The sequence below is a fragment of the Strongylocentrotus purpuratus genome, unplaced genomic scaffold (assembly GCF_000002235.5).
Source record: "Strongylocentrotus purpuratus isolate Spur 01 unplaced genomic scaffold, Spur_5.0 spur5_scaffold_19, whole genome shotgun sequence".
Taxonomy (NCBI): domain Eukaryota; kingdom Metazoa; phylum Echinodermata; class Echinoidea; order Camarodonta; family Strongylocentrotidae; genus Strongylocentrotus; species Strongylocentrotus purpuratus.
In genome coordinates this window covers 14,003,424-14,025,800 of record NW_022145604.1, presented here as the reverse complement: position 1 = coordinate 14,025,800, position 22,377 = coordinate 14,003,424, and the positions used below count along the sequence as shown (strand labels likewise).

General features: G+C 39.2%; 1 protein-coding gene across 1 annotated transcript; it reads left to right on the top strand.

The window, feature by feature from the left end:
- The first annotated feature begins 12,250 nt into the window (after positions 1-12,250).
- LOC105446762 (alpha-amylase 2-like) lies at positions 12,251-17,558 on the top strand. Its single transcript, XM_030990356.1, has 5 exons — positions 12,251-12,324; positions 12,676-12,826; positions 13,435-13,655; positions 14,417-14,702; positions 16,678-17,558. The coding sequence occupies exons 2-5, from the start codon at positions 12,687-12,689 to the stop codon at positions 17,495-17,497; spliced, it is 1,467 nt and encodes a 488-aa protein (XP_030846216.1). The 5' UTR covers positions 12,251-12,324; positions 12,676-12,686; the 3' UTR covers positions 17,498-17,558.
- Positions 17,559-22,377: the final 4,819 nt, after the last annotated feature.

Genomic DNA, 22,377 nt, shown 5'->3' with positions numbered 1-22,377 from the left:
ATTGATCTCTTCCACGCTACGATATGGAGCTCAGCCTAATTGGACGAGTCCATTATATATCAAGGGGGTTACATTTTTGGAAGTACGCTGGTCGGCGCTTTTTTGGCTTCTATAAAGGAATGCATTATAATTATTTAAGATGATTATAAGATATACATCAGGTAGACTTATTGATTATAACTCAATACAAATGTAAGTCTAAATTAAACTTTTAAAACAAATATTTACAATGTCACTTTGGAAATTATGTAGCGTGTTTTCCCTCTCTGAACTATAAGTGTACGAATCCAAACACCTGTTGTATCTTCGCAATATATAGTGTAGACAAAAGTTTCGACCAATCAGTGCACACTACAGTGTTCGAACCTTTTCGAAATTATCCTGCCCATCCTATATTCGAACCTTATTATGATATCCGTGCTATATGTCGGATGGCTTATATTTAAAGGTAAAGACCAGTATTGGAAACGCCCCAATTTCAAAAAATGAAATGGAAGCTCTCATCACCAATCATGTGAAAGAATATGTTTTGACTAATACATGATGATAACAAATTTGCCGGGAAACCGCCTACTAATTCATATATTTGGTAAATTTGTTTCTCTCATGGTCTGTGAGAGATATAGGGTAGTCCCATATACATCTTTCTGTGTATAGTGCTTGTAACTTTACGAAGAATGTGCCAAATTTCTTATCATTTTGATGATTCCAGAACCTTGCAGATGCTAGATGCTAGATGATCAACCTTTTCTGATCGATTCCACAACGTTTCTTTCACAATGCAATCGCATGAACATAACTGGTCTTTACCTTTAAGTAGGTAAATAGATAAACTGCATAATAGTGTATAGCAGCTGCGCTATAAAGTTGATCTATGGATTATTCTTATCATTATTGGTACAAAAATCAAGATAATGAATAAAGAAAGAAAGAAATGTAATAAATATTGAAGCGAATGAGTAAGTATTAGTATAAGTAAAATGAAATTACGAATGATTAAATAGATGCAAATAAGTTAGGATAGTAGTAGAGACTGTCCTCTTTTTGCTGTGTGATTACTAGTATTGCATCAATTTTGTATATCCGAATATTTGCCCGTCACTCTAAATGTGACTCGTGAGAAAGGACAATTTGGAGACAACTTTAGTGGACTTCTTGGTTGCTGTTGAGTTCATTAAAAAGAGGACTTCTGACTTTCAGCTATAACTTTACTTACAACTTTTGGATCAGTTTGACACTTCAGTCCCAAGCCTTCTGTTTTATGTATATATTTCTACAATTCCTGTGATACACACAAGATGCCTCAAACAAGGAACAGTAAGAACAAGATGCCTGGACATTTTCTGCCAAGCTCCAAACCACAAGGCCACATTCCAACGGCCAAACGACCTTTTACTGCCCACGTGGGAGTTGACCAGGCAGTGAAGGAGAAGAGAGGAATGGCAGCTGTGGAAGAAACCAGCTCTAATCTAGGGGGCTCGAATGGGGCGAGTGCAGGGATCCAGCTCAAATTTGATGGGTTGTTGGAAGAGCTTAGGGGGGGTTGGGAGTGAGCCTGGGGATGACATCGCCCAGCTTGTTGTGACTGCGGTCTCCACCGCTGGTAAAGCTGCACTCCCGACTATCATCCAGGCGGTGCGAGAAGCCTGCCTTTCAAGATTTAAGGAGGCAGTCAACCCACACCTGCTGCGTCTGCAGTTTAAACAGGACGAAATAATGCAAGAACTGAGGAGGGACAACCTGCGGCTGACTGGTCTGAAGGAGAACGAGGAGGAGTCGGAAGATGCTCTTGCGGAGAGGGTTTGCGAAGTCGCCAGGGAGGTCGGTGTCGACATCCAGCCGACCGATATTTCTTCGTGTCATCGGCTCGGGAAGAAGAGAGAAGGAGGGAGGAGCAGGCAGGCCATTGTTCGATTTATTTCGCGGAGAAAGCGAGACCGTCTCTACGATGGACGGTTCCGGTTGAAGGGGAAGGATGGAATGAGAGGGGTCTTTATTAATGAAGACCTCACACCATTAAGATTCTCGCTCTTGATGAGATCAAAGGAGACCCCTGCCGTGAAAAGTGTATCGACAAAATACGGAAGCATCGTCTGCAAACTTCAAGATGATGCATACAAGATCATCCGGAGCCCGGATGATCTCTTTGAACTCGGAGTTGACAATGTCCAATACGGCGATTTTAAGCTCCATTTCCTTGCCTAGTATGTTTCACTCAATTTTAAGGCTATGTTAGATTCCCGAATATTTCATTATGTTCGATATTAACGAAGACATTAATTTGTTTGATATTGACTCTTTTGAATTAACTCCATTCGAATTTGATAACAGATTATGTTCAAAGTTCCCAACAGCTTTTACGATTTCTCATATAAATATTAGATCTTTAAATAAGAATATTGATGCCTTAAGATTATTGTATGAAGAATGCATAAAATCAAAATTTCATTTAATTGGATTGTCTGAAGTCTGGAATGTATCTTGTGCAGATATCCTTGGGATAGATGGTTATACTTTGGAAGTGAATTGCCGGGACCCTGGTTTAAGGGGAGGAGGTGTTGGAGTCTATTGTTCATTCTTCTTTGAAATATAAAATGTTAAAATATGATATTGACTTTGCTGAATCACTATGGCTTGAGGTTCAGATCGGTGATCGTTCCGTTGTTGTAGGTGTCATTTATAGAAAACCAAACACTGATATTTTCCAGTTTCAAGGGAGTTTATTGTCTGTGTTAGAAAGGATTAAAGTTGATAAAAAGTTGTGTATTTTAATGGGTGATTTCAATATTGATTTGTATAATCCCAGCGTAAATGCTGAAATGTTAGTTACTTCCTTAGTGTGTTTGGGAATACATCAATTAATTAAGACCCTTACGAGGGTAACACCCATGTCAGGTTCCTTAATTGATCATATTTACACAAATATGGGTGCAGATCGCATATGTGCTGGTACAATTGTAACTGACGTTTCTGATCATTTCCCTATATTTGCTATTTTTGAAGATAGCTCAGTAAAATTACAACCACAAGGAGAAGTACGATATAGAAGTTATAAAAACTATGAGAAAGAACAGTTTTGGGATAGTCTACTTTTGGAATCATGGGAAAATGTATATGAATGTACTGATGTTAATAAAGCATATGATATATTTGTACAATCATTCATAGGTATATGTGATCAATATGCTCCGATTGTTCATCGTCACTCTTCCAGGAGGAAAAATGATAAACCATGGCTGACTAGAGCTATTAAGAAGTCAATTAAAAAGAAACATAAATTGTATGGTAAAGTATTAAAATCAAACTATAGTGAAGATAATTTGAAAAAATATAGGACGTATAGAAATGTTTTAACTACAGTTTTGAGGAATGCGAAGAGGAAATATTATAGTGATGTATTTGAAATGTATAAAGGTGACACAGCGCAAACATGGAAGTCAATAAATAAGCTATTGAAGAGTGGAAACAGTAAAGTAAAAACGTCACATGTAGATAAGCTCTGTGTTGATGATAATGGTAGTAAGAAAGTTGTAACCTCAGGGAAAGAAATATCAGAAGGCTTTAATGATTTTTTTGTGAACGTTGGGCCTAACCTTGCTAAATCTATTAATGGTAATGTTGACGATGTTATTACATTCAAAGGTTATCTTAGTGATGGAATAATTGACTCCATGTTTAGGGAACCAGTTACTCATTATGAGGTACGGGACTATTTATTAACTTTAAATGTAAAGAAAGCTTGCGGCTTTGATGATATTCCAGCCCGATTACTGAAGGATGCTGCTGAAGTAATTGCAAAACCAATATCTTATATTTATAATCAGTCATTATTGAACGGTGTGTTCCCAGATGCAATGAAAGTAGCCAAAGTTACACCAATTTTTAAAAAGGGAGATAAAAATGTCCCAGGCAATTACAGACCTATTTCAGTTTTGCCTCTTTTGGCCAAAATATTTGAGAAATTAGTAAACAAGAGGCTACTTGATTATTTTGAAAGAAATGATGTCTTGTATAAGCACCAGTATGGCTTTCGTAAACATTATAGTACTAAGTTGTCTTTAATTAATTTGGTTAATGATGTGCTTAAAACACTGGATAAGGGCAGTGTAACACTAGGTGTATTCCTAGATTTCCAGAAAGCTTTTGATACAATTGATCACGCAATATTGGCTGGAAAATTAGAACATTATGGAATAAGGGGCCTTCCTCTCCAGTGGTTTAAAGATTATCTTTGTAATAGATTTCAGTTTGTGAACTATGATGGACATAGCTCATTGAAGCAGATAATAACATGTGGTGTTCCTCAGGGTTCTGTGTTGGGACCTACACTGTTTTTGTTGTACATAAACGATTTACCAAACTCAACAAATTATTTTAATTTTAGACTTTTTGCCGATGATTCTAACTTGTTTCATACGTTTCCACCGAGACAGAATTCAATTGATATGGATAATATAGTTAATATGCATCTTGATAAGGTGACCATATGGTGTAAGGTGAATAAACTTACAGTCAATCTATTAAAGACTAATTATTTGTTAATAAGAGGGAGTAGGCAATCAGTAGTGACTCAAGGGGTGCTAAAAATAGCAGAGACTGAAATAACCCAGGTTGATGTTGCATCATTTGTAGGAATTTATATAGATCAACACTTGACGTGGAAACCTCATATCCAAAGGGTTAATAAGTTTATTAGGAAAAGGGTTGGTGTTTTATATAGATTAAGACAGTTTGTGCCAAGGCGTGTTTTGTTGTTACTGTATAAGACGTTAATCCAACCGCATATGACCTACGGAATTGAGGTTTGGGGAAGTAATTATGAAATGAACATGAAGTGTTTATTATTAAGCCAAAAGATGGCACTAAGAGTTATAACGTTTAGTCCAATTAGGACTCATTCACAACCGATATTCCAGGAGCTAAAATTATTGAATGTGTATCAACTCCATAAATTATCTGTTTGTGTTTTTATGTATCAATTATTGAATGATAAATTGCCACAGTCTCTAATTCAGTATTGCTGTTTCATAGAGCACAACTATGAAACTAGACAAAGAGAAAGTAAGAAGTTAAGTGTGCCTAAAGTAAGGACAACGCAAGGTAAATTTTCAATGTCATTCAGAGGCACATGCTATTGGAATGATCTACCCCTTTCTGTAAGGGAGAAAGCATCAGTGTCTTGCTTTCGTAGAACTCTTATATCACAAATGTTAATAGAATAGTTGTTTATAACTTAGAACCAAGGCTCTTGCCTTTTTGTAAATGTTTTGTTATATAATTCTTCATCTTTTATTTAGTGTAAAATACCAAAGCTTTGTAAATAAGCACAGAACACATTTACCCTAGATGTAGAATAGTTTGTAGCTTAGGTATGAATTCAATAGTTATTCATATTTATTCATTACATTCTCATTTATTGCTGTGATACTTTTTGTGTGTTAGTGGTACTAGACACGATTAGCATTAAATGCTATTTTCTGGTCCCATTTATCCTTTCAATGTTAATTAATCATTCACATTTGATTGTTATATTGATGTACTTTTTGTTTTGGATAATAAACTTCAAACTCAAACTCAAACTCAAGATGGATAAAAAAAACATACTAGATAAACAAGGAAAGGTTATGCTTGAATAAAGACTTTAAGATAAATTAATCCATAGGTAAATGAACAAAACACTACAAACAAACATTGATGAATAAATAGATAAACACATATTACATACATTAATGAATAAATACAAACAGTATATTGAAATTACGAACTCAGATACAGCTCTTTCAACTCTACATTTCCATTTGGCAATCTATAATTAGTTCCGATCTTTAGCAATGTTCAATTGCATTGGCAGCTGAAATCAGTCTCATTATACACATGGATTCCAGTCAGAAACTTATACTCCCGTAGAGCTGCACCCCTCCCTCCCCTCTCCTCTCCTCTATATATCATTGATATAACATTAAAGGTAAAGACCAGTTTGAGAAACGCCCCCCCCCTCTCAAAAAATGAAATGGAAACTCTTGTTACCAATGATGTGAAAGAATATGTTTTGACTAATACATGATGATAACATTTTTGCCGGGAAACGGCCTATACCTATGACCATAACTGATCTTTATCTTTAATATTATTGTTCATGCACGCATTGCGTGACTGGTATTTTGTGCTATCCTTATCAGAACGTATCTATCTCACATTGTTGACACTGCCTGCTACAGATGTACGTCTTCAGTATGTAGATGCACGAGCATTTTCTTCATGAAAACAATTTAATGCGTTCGTCACAATTCGTGTGCTTTAACTCGTCTTCTTAAAATGTAATGACTTTCATGTACAAGTATAATGGTGGTGGTGATGGTGGAGATGGTGGACCGGTGTTGTTGTTGTTGTTGGTGGTGGTGGTGGTCATGGGTGTCGATCCGTAACTGATACCTAGTCATCAGGGGGGGGGGGATGATCTATTCATTCACCCCCCCCCCCCCTGATGAATAGGTATTACGTAAGGATCGACACCCATGGTGGTGGTGGTGGTGGTGGTGGTATTGGTAGGAGTGTCGGTGAGAGTGGACGAGGTGGTTGTGGAACTGATGGTGGGTTGAGAATGGTGGTGCTGGTATTCTCTCCCTCTCTCTCTCTCTCTCTCTCCCTCTCTCTCTCTCTCTCTCTCTCTCTCTTTCTCTATCTCTCTCTCTCTCTCTCTCTCTCTCTCTCATTTTCCCACAGTTTCTCCCTTTTGATCCAGGTGTAGAACATCTATATAAATGACAGTGCTGGGGTAACCAATAATTTAGCAGCGCCTACATAAAGCAAGAAGATTATACCCTGGATAAAAATAAAAACATGTTACTATTATCTTATATATTTATGTTCAAATACAGCGCTATACACTATGAAGATGATAGACAAAGAAAGCGGACAAAATATACAGTTCCTCATGTAGACAAAGGAACTTCCCTTCACTGCTATCATGTAAAAATGTGTAGAACAGATGATTATGCATGTGACACCTGTTCTACACAGTTTTACATAGTAGCAGTGAAGGGATGTCCCTTTGTCTACCTGAGGAACTGTATATTTTGTCCGCTTTCATTGTCTGTCATGTTCATAGTGATAATAGAGAGATAAAATAAATATGATGACGATGCTGAAACAAGCTGACCTGTCTGTGCTCATAGAACTCTAGACACATGTCACATTTCTCTGAGCACTTGAATGTGAAAACAGATAAGAATATGCAAACAGATGATACAGAAGAATGGGAGTTCATATAATGTACTGCATTTGACACAAAGTACAATGTACACCTGCAAACTGGTAACGGCTAGGAATCTGTGGTTTATTATGTGTCTAATATATCAGGGGGGAAATAACAAACGAAGCAAAATAAAAAAAACCAACATGAAAACAAGACAAGACAAAACCAAATGTATCCCCCAAAAAGCAAAGCACAGAACACTAACAACAACAACAAAAAAGGGCAAATTCTTTGACCAAGCAAAAGACTGACAGAATTAGACTAGGCTCAAGGATTTGTTGAATTGTCAAAACAGAAGCTGTGTCTAAAGACTACTTTATTACATTGACTATCCATGTCATCGTAGCATTAAAATGTATGATGGGTGGTTAACAAAATAAAGCCGTCTCTTGCTGTTTGGTTTAAACAAAAACACGTATAACAGTTATAATACATGAATACTTTTCATTTATAATATTGTCATCATAAGTCTATGTATGCAGACTAGTATTTATGAGCCTAGACTATGGTAGATAAAAGCACAACTAATTCGAACCTAGATTAAATTTGTGTAGTGGGCGTGGGTTGGGGAGTAGGAGTGGGCGGGGTTGAGAGGGGGGGGGGGGGTAACGTCTTTTCAATCAGTTAATTATTTACGTTGACAAATACACCTCTCCATGTCATAGACACTTTGTTATTCTTTAAATACATGTATTTCGTAAAATATTCTCGTATTTTAACCAGTCTCAAGTAAAGGTAGAGAGGACACCCCTAAAAGATACTTGAATAAACAGAATATTGATTAAATAATGTGCTTCTTTACGTCAACATGATCACGCAATGTATGAGTTAAAAACTTAACTCTTACAATGCCGAAGGGATTCGCTTGGTTCAAGATTTAATCAAAGCATGAGCATCTTTACTTTCCAAATGCCTACATTTCGTCAGCCACGCCTTTTATTACAAAATAGTATGTTAAAAATATATATATTGTAAAATAAAAATGAGGTTCCTCTTAGTCCCCTACGTTTCTGTTCTCATTATTTATTTACTATTGTTTGATGTAAAAGTGAAAGAAAATGCTTTGTTAAATATGTAAGTTTCTAGATCATTTCTAATGGGAGCATACAATTATCTTTAGTTACGTGTATTCCCTTGATTCATCCTAAACCATCACATATTTCTAATAGCAATGATATCATCATTAACATGATCACCATCATCAACAACGTTTTAATCAGCATCATCATCATCATCATCATGATTATCATAATTTCCATGACCCAGGGAAGCCTCATCAACTCCAATACTATTTCCCCTGAGGGCTCTGCAATTACAATTCCGAAAGCAACTGCCAGGTGTCCAAATACACCTCGGTGGACACTGGCAAATAGAGACTTAACGGACCTTCGTCATGTTAGTGCCGGGCAGGGATTCGAACCCTCAACCCTTGTATTGAAAGTCAAGCCGAGTGACAGAACCACTATACCACGACACGTTCTATTAGGGCGGCAATAGGGATATTAGATTTACACGACGAGAACATGGACCGCCACGTTTGACATCCTTTTAAGGTAATGTGACGTCCTTTTAAGGCACTGCCGGGCAGCGAATTTTTTTTTCCCAAACAGGTTTACCTATGAGAGTAAAATCTTGCCTCCTGATTGGTTCAGAGGTATACGCATCATGAATATTCATGACTGAGCTGAAAGATACTAGTAGTATTACGCATGCGCGTGACACAAGGCGAAGCTGCTCATGCAGCTCATCGAAATCCAAGTTTGAGTTCGTTGATGCAGCGCAGCTATAGTACGTAGGCTATACACTGCATGCATGGATATGCATGCGCAGTGATTGGTAGAATGAAGGCACATTATAACTTTTGAAGGAATAAATGGAGGCATGAGTGAATTTGCAAGTAAGATATATCTCACGCATATAGTCATTTTAATGACTGATGATTTAATTGGCTAATTTAGATTTTTAGTTCATTCAAGATAACTTTTGTTCGTTTAAGAAAATGGTGACATTTTTCATAGATTTCAGTAAGTGTAATACATACTTGTAATTAGAATGTTCAATGTATTGACAAAGAAAGATTATTAATAGAACAAAATCTTGAAAATAATTTGGGTAAAAGTTCATACTACTTTTTTTATGTGAAAGGTCATGCTAAATTCTTGCACATAGAGTGTTCATGTCTAATTTCGAATCTGAGAATAAATAGTGAGAGTTCAGGTTTTAATTAAAATTGGGATTTATTTTTTATTTTAATGCTTTGAAATTGTCAGTATATAGTGTCAGTAGGTTATGTTATTATGTATTCTGAATTAGTCTCAAAAGCAGTGACACATGCATGCAATATATATGGAGTCTCAAATTTAGTTGACAGAGGCAGTGAAATAAATGTGTGTGGGGATTGTATCTTAATAACAGAAAATGTAAAATCATATCCTGTGCATGTCATATCAAGTTTAAATTCATGAAAGTAGGTCAAAGGTTATGAACCTGCTATTTGTATTTATTGTTGAAAGCTCAAATTAATGCAATGAAATGGATGTCCTTTAAATATTGTTTTGATTCTGATTTAAGTTAGATAATCTTGAGAAAAGAAGTTTGAAGATATAAAGATTGAAAAGGACTTAGTCAGATATTCATGTTTAAATAAGAGATGAATCAGTGTAATGTGCACTTGGTATGCATATTAATAATAAAAGCTTGTCTTTGACATGTGTAGAGCCTGTATATATTACTTTATGTCCTTTGTTTTCTTTGGCCAGGTTCATCTGTCACAAAGGAACCAGAATCACTGATATGTTTGTTTGTTTTGTTTTATTTCCACTTTTTCATATCAATACAAAGAAACATACAAATAAATATAATGAATAACATGTAAGTTTGACAAAATTTGTTTCTAGTTAAAATAAAAGTTTCATACAAAAGGAAAAAGCAGGAGACCACATGTCGTAAGCGTAAATGCTTGAACATGACCGTGGCCTCTGCCGAGTTAACAAAATAAAAGAACAACCCATGCAACTGCATTGTATTCAATGTTAAATAAGATATAAGTGAAGTGATTAAAAGTGAGCATGGCTGAATTAATTTTGAGTGAAAATAACAAAACAAATTTAGTGAAATATTTCGTGTTGAGAAGTGCATTTGTGCAAGGTGCAAAAATTAGCTTGGTGGAACAAAAAAGAGACTAATACCGTGATATTAATTGTGTGTTGGTTTCAGTTACGGGTGATAATATTAAATGTTTGTCAAGATATCATGCTCAGAGCAACACAGTGGCTTTGACCCACAACCAACCATCTCATGTCGGACCATCCTGATAAGATAATTCATACCCCTTGTGTGTGTCTATTGTGTATTCTTGACAGCTAGTGTGTGCATTTGTTGCTTATGTGTTTGTAAATACATGAGGGTGGGTGGGTGTGTGTTTATAGAGAGAGAGAGAGAGCGAGAGAGAGAGAAAGAGAGAGAGAGAGAGAGAGAGAGAGAAAGATAGTGTTTGTATGTATAGCCTATGTGTGAAATTGGAATATTAGTGTGTGTACTGTAAGTGAACTCTTTGAGAAAAAAATCCGCAGTGTAAAACTATATAAACCAAGCACCAGAATAACCAGAAATGTTCACAAACAAACAGACCCCCCCCCCCCCTTCCCCCAATAAATATCCCCTCGCACCACAGCTAGCTCAAATACATTTTGTACACCTAAATGGCCAGCAAAACTGAAGTCCACGCGCATGCGTGATACATATACTAGGTACTGCAGCTCAGCCACAGTGCTGTGAACTCAGCTCATGAATATTCATGACGCGTATACCTCTGAACCAATCGGGAGGCAGGATTTCACTCTCATAGGTAAACCTGTTTGGGAAGAAAAAATTCGCTGCCGGGCACGGCCCAGTGCCTTAACCCAATGTCACACGCGGCAGTCCACGCTCTCGTCGTGTAAATCTAAAAGTTCCTAATGTGTGATTGAGAACACTCAGTCAGTCTGAATGTCAGACCGGCAGAGCAAGAGTTAAGGAAACTATGTGCAGCTGTGCATTTTCCATTCTTTCTTGAAAGATCCGTCCAGGGATGTGCATGCTCACACAGCGTGAACATTATCTGACTGACTACATGTAAAATTTAGCAAAGATCTATACCATCACTCCATCTTTGTACCAAACAGAAAACATAACCCAACCTGAACCATAATCGTAACCATAACCACAACCCTATTCCTAGACATAACCACAACCATACCCTAAGTCTAAGCTACAATCCAACTAAAACTCTAACCATAGTCCTTTATAGATTTGATGCAATAAATCTTTGAGCAAATTAATGTTGAATCACAATGACTTTTTTTTCTGAGGACATACTCATGTGCAAAGTTTCGAACCCAACATTTTTGATTGAGTATCATTTGAATAAACCAAATACATCATGATGCTCTTTATCTCTTCTTCCCCCCCCCCCCTCTCCCCCCCCCCCATCTTTCTCTCTCCCCCTCTCTCTCTCTCTCTCTCTCTCTCTCTCTCAACCCCTCTCCTCTTCTCTATTTCATCTCAGGCCTTCCCCATCTCCCTCTTTCTCACTTTGCTCCGTTGGGGGGGGGGGGGGGGGGGGGGGGGGGGGGGGGGGGGGGAGTAAGGTCAACTTTTTAGGTCTGTCATTGGCATAATTTTTTAATATATTTTATAATAAAAAATACAAATACAAAAAACCAAAGGGGGGGGGGTTCTTCCAAAATACACACATAACAAATACCGAGGGGGGGGGGGGGGGGTTCAACCCCCAAAACCTCCCCCCCCCCCCCCCCCCCCCTGCGTACGCGCCTGTTATCAGCATTAACACTATCACCATAATTATCATTATCATTATTCTCTCCTTCTCATCCAAGTATGTTAACTCTATTTTTTCCATCTTGCCCAGTTCAAGTCCACGTCAGCACGGTGCAAGGGTCGCCATCTCGATAAGTTAATGTCCCGGTCCAATTCAAGGTGCGTCACCCCCGTATGGAAAAGCAAAGATAAATAGAGCAAGCATTGTTGATTTGCTGACATTCTTGTTTCTCGAAGAAGACTCTCAACTGGTAAGTGTCGACTTTCTGTTCAATTGTTCACGATTTGTAACAAATGACCTAGCTCTTAAAGCGGGACTGCACTACTTTGTAGCTACCTGTGCCCTCTACACAGCCCAAAACGACTAAGCGGTGCCCGTTGGTCCCCCATGGTCCCCTTTTTTCGTATGTTAATTGAGAGCTGATCTGATGAGATAACCACCTACCAGTGGCCATGCAGGGAGGTCTAATCACTCCTGGCCAAACTAGTGCAGATAGGCTTTAACTCTGTTCTTATCAAAGATGATGATGATGACGTGAAATTAAATAATTGTAATTAAATCATATCAAAATCAAATCGAATCAAAATCCATTTCTTTGTAGATTCATCAAAGATGCTTCGTTTCTTTGTCATTCTCCTGGCGGCGGTCTGCGCCCACGCCGGCGTTAGCGACCCCAACTTTGCAGATGGCCGTAAGGTCATCGTTCACCTTTTCGAGTGGAAGTGGGCCGACATCGGCAAAGAATGTCAGGAGTAAGTGATACTTGATTAATATTTCATTTCACCCTGGCTCTTGAAAAGAGCGTGAGATTGATAGCCATATGAAGACGGGAATGCCTCCAAGTGGAGAGGAGAATGTGCTTGATTATACTTTTTGCCAATGCAAGCATTTCACGGTTGTATTTAAAAAGCCTCGTTGAGTTGAAATTTACATTTTTTTTTTTCCATTTCTTTTTTTCTCGTTTAATTTCCTTTTTCATACATCCTTTTGTAATTTCTGTGAAATTTATTTGCCTCCTTATTTCATCACTTAAAATCCGTACCAACGCTAACATTCCCTTCATTCTACCCCATATGCCATACCCACCCCTTTCTTTATCCCTGACACCCTCTAAAATCCTATCACACCACCCCATCCCACTCTTTTCTTTATCCCTGCACCTCTAAATTTCCATCATTCTACCCCACATCCACTCCTTCCTTTAACCCCGACACCCTCGATCTCCCTTCATCCCACCCCGTCACACTCATATCGTTGTCACTGGGTGACCCTCTATTATCCCCTTTACCCACCACCCCACCCCTTTGTTTATCCCTGACACCCACTCATCCCTCCTAATCCAATCCCATCTCTCCTACAGTTTCCTTGGCCCCTATGGCTACGCAGGCGTGCAGGTTTCCCCTCCCTCTAAACACATAACAGCAGATGGCTATCCTTGGTGGCAACGCTACCAGCCCGTGAGCTACAGTCTTGATGGGAGTCGGAGCGGTTCGGAGTCCGAGTTCAAAGATATGGTGGATAAATGTAACAACGTTGGGGTTCGAATCTACGTTGACGCCGTCATTAACCACATGGCCGCTGGTAAGGATATACAAAAGTCTGTTTCCATAGGTACCCTCCTCCGGTGCTCCGGCGCCAATTGATTCGAGCTTCATTTCGTCATCCGGGTTGTGGCGAGGGTTGAGGAAGTGTTTTTCGAATAACACGGTTTACATCTTAGGGTTGGGGTTTGGTTTGGTCAGTGGCGTAGCTAAAGCTAGGGGACACAGATGCACGTACCCCCCCCCCCCCCCCCCGACCATCGAGAAAGAGAGAGAGAGAGAGAGAGAGAGACGGGAAGAGAGAAAGGGACGAGAAATAGGGACTTCTGCAGGACAACATCCAGCTCCCAGTTGTCCTTCACAACTTGAAACTTACCCCATGATTCCCCGACATAGCAACAATTAATGTATGGAGACTGGATTCCAAGTACTGTAGTTCATTAATGGAATAACTCGTAACTAGCTCCCCATGAAAGAAACATCCATGAATGTGAATATGTTAGTAAGCCGGTCTATTTTCGTATTTCATTTTTCGCGTAAAGCCGGTGCCAATCCCCAGCCCCTATGACTGCAAAATGAATAGCAATGCTCTAAACACATTGGTGTTGAATTCAACAACATCCCCCTATCCTTTATCACCTGATAACTTCACATTGTCTATTCTGTTTCTAAAATAAAGGAAGACATATTCACATAAACGTACAACTTAGTTTTAGAGAGATAAAATTAACTTTTTAAATATATCTCCCCCCCCCCCCCCCCCCCCCCCCCCCCCTCCTCCGCCGATGTGCGGTCGCCAAGATGATAGTTACACATTCCCAGACGTGCCTTACTATCCTGGAAACTTCAACGTACCGAATGGAAGATGTTCTTCGAACAGCGGAGGGATCGATGACTACTCTAACCCGGATGAAGTCCGCTACTGTAACCTGGTAGGACTCGACGACATTGATTTCAGTTCCGGTCTCTCTAGTACTAAACTGGTCCAGGACTACCTCAACAAGCTCCTGGGTTATGGCGTGGCTGGGTTCAGGATTGACGCGGCCAAGCACATGGATCCAACAGAAATTGAAAACATAGCCAATGGGTAAGATAATAACTATTAACCTCTCTCGCTTTCTCTCTCTCTCTGTCCCTCTCTCTCACATACACACATACACTCTCCACCTCTCTCTTTCTCTCTCTCTCTCCACGTCTCTCTTTTCATCTCCCTCCCTCTTTCTCTCTGTCGCTTTTCTCTCTCCTTCCCCCTTTCTCTCTCTCTATCTTCTACCCCTTTCCCTCTCTCTCTCTCTCTCTCCCCCTCTCTCTCTCTCCCTCTTTTCTCTCTCTCTCTCCTCCTCTCTCTTTCTATCTTCATCCCTCTTTCTCTCTCTCCCTCACTCCCTCTCTCTTCCATCTTTCTCCCTCACTTTCCCTCTGCATCTCCCCTTCCCTCTCCTAATAAACATTAACCGCATAGGGTGGACATTAATTTTGGAGAGTCCAATTTTGGGGATCACTCCGCTTTGGGGTGGAAATGAACTCCTAGATTGGAGTGGATTCCACCATTCATTTTGAGAAGATTCAACTCCAAGTGATCCCTATAAACGTTATGAGTTATACACTTGTTAACAGGCCCGATTTCCGGTTGAATTCCACTAAAATAATCGCAAAGTGTTTCTAGAAATAACCCGAAGTGCAATTTTGATACCCACTTGCATTATCTATAGAAATCACGTTCGGACTAGGTAAAAATCATTGCATGTTCGCACATTTCAATAAGGAACGCATACGGTTGTTGACATTAATTCTTTTGTATAGGATGAAGTTTCCGAAAGTCTTTGCTACCTTGTTAAAGGTAAAGACCAGTATTCGAAATGCCCCAATTTCAAAAAATGAAATGGAAGCTCTCATCACCAATCATGTGAAAGAATATGTTTTGACTAATACATGATGATAACAAATTTGCCGGGAAACCGCCTACTAATTCATATATTTGGAAAATTTGTTTCTCTCATGGACTGTGAGTGATATAGGGTAGTCCCATATACATCTTCTGTGTATCGTGCTTGTAACTTTACGAAGAATGGGCCAAATTTCTTATCATTTTGATGATTCCAGAACCTTGCAGATGCTAGATGCTAGATGATCGACCTTTTCTGATCGATTCCACAACGTTTCTTTCACAATGCAATCGCATGACCATAACTGGCCTTTACCTTTAACTGGACATGATGCGCAGTATAAGAGCATTACGTCTATGATAAGAGGAAAGGGAAATAAAAGAAAGACGAACAATAATGAATGGAATCGAACATTGTTACAACCTTCATGGTTAACTATACAAACCCCGTCCATTGATTATGTCCAGCATTGAGGGGGGGGGGGGGGGGGGGGGGGGTGGGGGGGGGGGGTTGAACTCTTTCAGATCACATGGTTCTGGTATGGGCAGGGAAAAATATATTACATATATTGTCACTCTGTTTGGCCCGGAAATATATTAGAAAGCGAATGTATTTTTGTTCAAGCCCCACTGCACTACTTGTAGCTACTTGCGCCCTCTATATAACAAACAATGCATAATCGGTGACCATTGGTCCCCCATGATCCTCTTTTTCTTATGTTACTTGAGAGCTGAGTTGATGAGATAACCACCTGTCCAGTGACCTTGCAGGGTGGTCTAATCCCTCCTGAAACTAGTACAGATATGCTTTAAAGCATTGATCAATGAACCGGTATGAGGGGGGGGGGGTACGAACATTTATTTTGAAGCATGATTCACCCTTCCGTTTCTCCTCTTTGTCTTTATTTTTTGTCTCAGGGCAGTCCCTTTAGCCCTTCCCCTAGCACAAAACACAAGGCACTAATTTGACGGATTTACTGCTTTGTAATGGAAGTAATGGCTAATTTGCAAAACTGTCCATCTTCCGGTTTTGATTAGCAACAGAAAAACCCTTGAACGCCTGTTTAGATTAACATTACACTGGAAACATTTAAATAATCCCGAAACCTTTGATGAGAAATACAATGTGGCACGTGGAGATCATTTCCATGGCACGTAAAGAGTTTAATATCTTTAGTTTGCAGAATGTCTTCGGTGGTCGTCCCTACATCTATCAGGAAGTCATAGACCAGGGTGGTGAACCGATAAAGGCAGCACATTACACACACCTCGGCGATGTCACCGAGTTCCGTTACTGCACGGAAATCGCGAGAGTGGGTCGAGGAGAAGTTGACCTCGGATATCTGTACAATTTCGGAGAGAGCTGGGGCATGCTTCCATCATCCCAAGCTGTGGTCTTCGTTGATAACCATGACAACCAGAGAGGTCATGGCGGTGCCGGTAGTGTCGTGACCTACACGGAATCAGCCGCTTACAAGAAGGCAACCGCATTTGCTCTTGCCTGGGACTATGGTACTACAAGGATCATGAGCTCCTACAAGTTCAGTAACACCGACCAAGGGCCTCCCGGCAGTAACGGTGTCACGTCGTCTCCGGAATTCAACTCCGACTCCTCTTGCAAGGGTGACTGGGTCTGCGAACATCGATGGAGACAGATCCGAAATATGGTTTGTTTCCGCAACGCCGCCGGCACCGCTCCCGTCGACAACTGGACCACGAGACTCAGCAATCTCATCTCTTTCTCCCGTGGCAGTAAGGCTTTCTTCGCGATCAGCAACGAAATGTCGGACAATTGCCCCTGGCTTCAGACTGGCCTTTCCGGTGGTACCTACTGCGATCTGATCAGCGGTGACCCAACCGACAGTGGTTGTACTGGAAAGGAGATCGAGGTCGAAAGCGATGGCGCTGCTCAGATCTGCCTCGAAGCTGGTGAAGACTCCATGGTAGCTCTCACCTACAAGGCCAAATCTGGGAGCGGTGCTGGTTGTAAGTGGTAGACTGGCCAAGGGGTGTTTCACAAAGATCCTAAGTTGAACTAAACTCTAAGTTGGATTTGAAAATTATGGAGAGCCATTTGTAGACTTAAAATAAAATATATTCAAATGCGAAAATTCAAGTATTTTAGACTTTAAAGGGCCCATGACATTGAAATACAAGTGTATTCCTGTTGGTGTGCAGTTCTGCATACATCTCATATTTTGATATGTTAACTTCTGAATTTGTTTCATAGATTTTTTTTTTTTTTTTTTAAATATTTGTTTTTCAAACTTGCTAAGCTCCACCCCAAAAACCTAAAAAATTAATTCCCCTTCTGACATCATCTGTCAGTCATCAATGAGCTAACTTGAAAAAGTGGTATGTATCTTTGCCGAAGTCGACCACCTGTTGCAATACGTAATACATTAGCAACTTAAAAGTTGCTATGTCAGACATGCTGTAGCATCACGAGGAAGACAAAAGGCATTGATGATGTATTGTACATTATGTACGGAAGCATGCAATTCTATTATGAACGTGTACTAAGCTGGTGGAAATAACATACCATTGTCTATTCTAGAATATTAGTTTAGTCTGAGATGTCTGACATAGCAACTTATATGTTGCTATTGTTTGTGGGATTGTAACAGGTGGTCAACTTTGGCAAAGTTACATGCCACTTTCTCAAGTTAGCTCATTGATGACTGACAGATGATGTCACAAGGGGAATGAGATCTGGAGGTTTTTGGGGTGGAGCTTAGCAAGTTTGAAAAACAAATATTTAAAAAAACATTTAAAAATCTATGAAACAAATTCAGAAGTTAACATATCAAAATATGAGATGTATGCAGGACTGCACACCAACAGGAATACACTTGTATTTCGATGTCATGGGCCCTTTAAATAACTTCCACATCAAGAACATGACATCTCCTTGATAATAGAAAATATAAATGATTTGAATCAACATTCTATGCCTTTTAAAATAACTTTTACAAAATATTTTCATAGATGCTAATGGCTTTCCATAAATGTCTTAGAGATAAGTTCAACTTAGGATCTTTGTGAAACACCGCCCTGTTGGCAGCATGCATCCGGGAACTGGAAAGATGTCCCCCAAATTAAGTCTTACAATTTAAATTGCACCGAAATCCTCTGTAAAGTAAATTAACTAATCAGTTCAAATTATATTAATTTATATTACATTGCCATTTAAATCACCCATATTTTAGAAGCCAGTAAATAATGACCAATCTTTGTTTTATTGAGTAGGTTACCAGTTTTCCGACGCACATGTTTTCGTCTGAAGAAGCCGGCGGACTGTTACCTATTGTGGTTTCCAGAAACCCTCATTTGATAGTACGAGTACTATAGGAGATATTCACGATCAAAGTACTATCTTGTATGACATTCAATAGGGTGTTTCCACAATAATTAAGGGCCATCTAGTATCGACATTTCAAAGATTCGTTGCAATGCTTTTGCATGACATGGAGCATTTGCTATAGCTCCACTGATTCGTATAAAAACATGCAGGATAAGTTGACGCGTAACAACAAACAAGAAATAAACAAAAAATCTTGTTCATAGGTGCCCAGAATATCTATTTCTTTAACAGAATATTTTGGAGCACTTTGCATAATTAAAAAAAGCACACACCCTAAACAAAAACACAACCCTACTATTTATGCCCTACATAATGATGTCTACGTTGACTGAACACGACATTACAAATTAAAGATAAACTTGAGTTCTAGTAAAAAAAAAAAAACAGAAAATGAATTCTCACAGAATCTAACAAAACATAACCTGAATGTTCAAGATTACAAATAAATGTCATGTGCCAAACAATTTTGGAAGAAAATGTATACTGGCTGAGTAATGAGCATAGTAAGATAAGGAAATCAGGGTAGTACTAGCCCCGACACCATGTGTGTTGTCCCATATACAGCTTTCTGTGTAAGTGATTGTTACTTTACCAAGACTGCCAAATTTATGATGATTGTGATGACTCCAGAACCTTGTATTACACACCATTACTTACATGCTATATGATCAACTTTTCTGATCCATTCCACACCTTTTCTTTCACAATGCAATCGCATTATCAGTACTCAAGTTTATCTTTAAGAATAAGGGTTCGATAACATTTGTTTTGATTGTGCAGATTTGCATCTTGAGGAAATTTAATAAATACCAATATTTTTGACGCATGATTATTATTCGAAAGTTCTTGAAAAACAAAGTAAATTGAAAAGCAGATTTCGTGTTTGTATGTGTCTTCATTATTTTCGTACATTGTCAGGGGTACTCTGCGCAGACAGTTTTCAGCCCCACGACCTGTCCCTGGGGCTCGGGTCGGGCTCGGGTCGGAGGGAAGGAGAGAGAGAGAGACAGAGACAGAGGGGAAAGGGAAAACGAAAGAGAAGAGAGAGAAAGAAATGGAGAGAGAGAGAGAGAGAGAGAGAGAAAGAAGAGAGGTCAGAAAAAGACGGTGAGAAAGGGAATGATTCAATAACGAAAGTCAGATTATCGTGAGATTAAAATTCAGTAATTTAGAATAAATAAAAAGGAGCCCACAGAGAAAACAAACATACAACATAACCATTACGATCTCAACCCTACCTTCATTAGGGTGTTTTCGCAAGCTTAACGCGGACGGAGAATCTGCGGTTCGTGTGCAAAATCGAGAAGCAACTATACAGTGCGTCCCAGTAAAAACGAAAGCGAGAATTATCCGCTGTTTTATATCATAACTTAATTACAATTATAATTAATAAATGACACATATTTGTAAAGCTTTTGTCCTCCTCTTTCATTTGATGCAACTCATCTGATGCATATTTCACGTATGAGTAATTAAACATAATTTGAAGAGAGGAAACCAAAAAGTCATTTGGCGGGCGGTATCTGAATTTCAAAGAGAAAAAAGAGAAAATCACATTTTCTGCCCTTTCATATGACACCTCAATCAGGAAAAAATTAGCCAGGAGTAACAAAGTTCTGTCTGCTTCAAGTAATGCTTGCATTTCCATAAGTTGATTAAACGAATTCTTTTCACTGGCTGCCTGACGTAGCAACAAACAGTTCACTGATCGAGCGTGTCTTTGGCATGCCGTTTTAACATTAATTCCTATTCTTGATATCAAGAATTAACATTGCTTTACAACAGAAAATCATTTCTCGATATCAATAATCCAATTCTGGATATCAAGAAATAGTAATAAATGGTAAAACGGCTTTCCATGGACACGCATGATCAGTGGACGTTCTCGTCCACTCTTCTAAAAGTCCCTAATGACGCCCCAAGTGAACCAATCAGCGAGCTTACACCACAAATGTTTTTATGCCTCCGTTACGAAGTAGCCGGAGGCATTATGTTTTCGGGTTGTCCGTCCGTCCGTCCGTACGTCCGTACGTCCGTACGTCCGTCCGTCCGTACGTCCCGTTCTCGTGATCGCGTTATCTGAAGAACCGATTGATGGATTCCTGCCAAACTTTGGTCATGTATGTATCTTGCAGAGCCGATGAACTGATTAGATTTTGGGGTCACGAGTTTAAAGGTCAAAGGTCACAGGGCTCATTATGTATGCAAAACAGCTCGTGATCGCGTTATCTGAAGAACCGATTGATGGATTCCTGCCAAACTTTGGTCATGTATGTATCTTGCAGAGCTGATGAACTGATTAGATTTTGGGGTCACGAGTTTAAAGGTCAAAGGTCACAGGGCTCATTATGTATGCAAAAACAGCTCGTGATCGCGTTATCTGAAGAACCGATTGATGGATTCCTGCCAAAATTAGGTCATGTATGTTACTTGCAGAGCCGATGAACTGATTAGATTTTGGGGTCATAAGGTCAAGGTCAAAGGTCATGCGGCTCATTATGTATGCAAAAATAGCTCGTGAACGCATTCTCATTAGAACTGACAAATGGATTACTATTTAACTCGGGACATCTTGTAGAGCCAATGAACTGAGTAGATGTTAGGTCATGAGGTCAAAGATCAAAGGGTCATATATGTATATGAGAAATTGCTTGTAATCACGATATTCTGAGAAACTGTTAATGGATTACAATTGAACTTGAATTTGAAAAATTTCTTCTGTTTTTGTTTGTAAAATTGCTCTATGACGGAGGCATCATTTCGACTGCGCGCAGTTGAAGTTCCATCTAGTTGTACATGCGATGATCACATTAGAGGACAGAAAATAAGGATGACGAATTTCAACGCAAACGGCTCTTCGGTGAGTTTTTTTTCGATTAATGTTTCTTAACTATAACAACATGAATATGGATATAACATGAATAATATTGTTTTAAAACTGGATGATGAATTGTTGAAATGAGCGAAACCGATTATTGTAACGAGGGCGGTCTGTGCGTGACGGCCGTAACCCTGAGTGCTTCAGCGTCGTAGAAGGTCTGTCCGTCGCTGAGCGAAAATTCGATAAAATATGATGAACAGAACGCTGTCGGAAATAACGTAAACTAGCGTAGGCATTGGGAGCTTTCTCCTGTCCTGTGTATGATCGAATCTCCTTGGACGAGAAACAGACTAGTGCCATCTACCAGATATAAAAAGTGCCGTCATTCTGTTAAAAAATGTTGTGTAGCGCCATCTCTGTAAAGGTAAGTACAGCAATAACTCATATCAAGTCGGTTGGTTTGTGACAAAAGTTTAAGAGTACACGAGCTATGATACAAAGAAAAAAAAAAAAAAACTAAGACGAAAACAAAATCAGATAAAAAAACTTCTAGACCAACCCAAATTTAAGGGAAATTGAGCAGATGGAGCAAATAGGCCCTACATGGATAATTTCTTTGGTTGACTGGTAACAGAAGAAACATTACATTAAAAAGAACCAACAGTTAGAAGTAAATGGAAAGCATCGAACTG

Coding starts and splice junctions, on each gene's coding strand:
- LOC105446762 (XM_030990356.1), top strand. CDS start 12,687: ATGCTTCGTTTCTTTGTCATTCTCCTGGCGGCGGTCTGCGCCCACGCC. Junction 12,827..13,434: donor ATCGGCAAAGAATGTCAGGA/GTAAGTGATACT, acceptor TCTCTCCTACAG/TTTCCTTGGCCCCTATGGCT. Junction 14,703..16,677: donor ATTGAAAACATAGCCAATGG/GTAAGATAATAA, acceptor TAATATCTTTAG/TTTGCAGAATGTCTTCGGTG.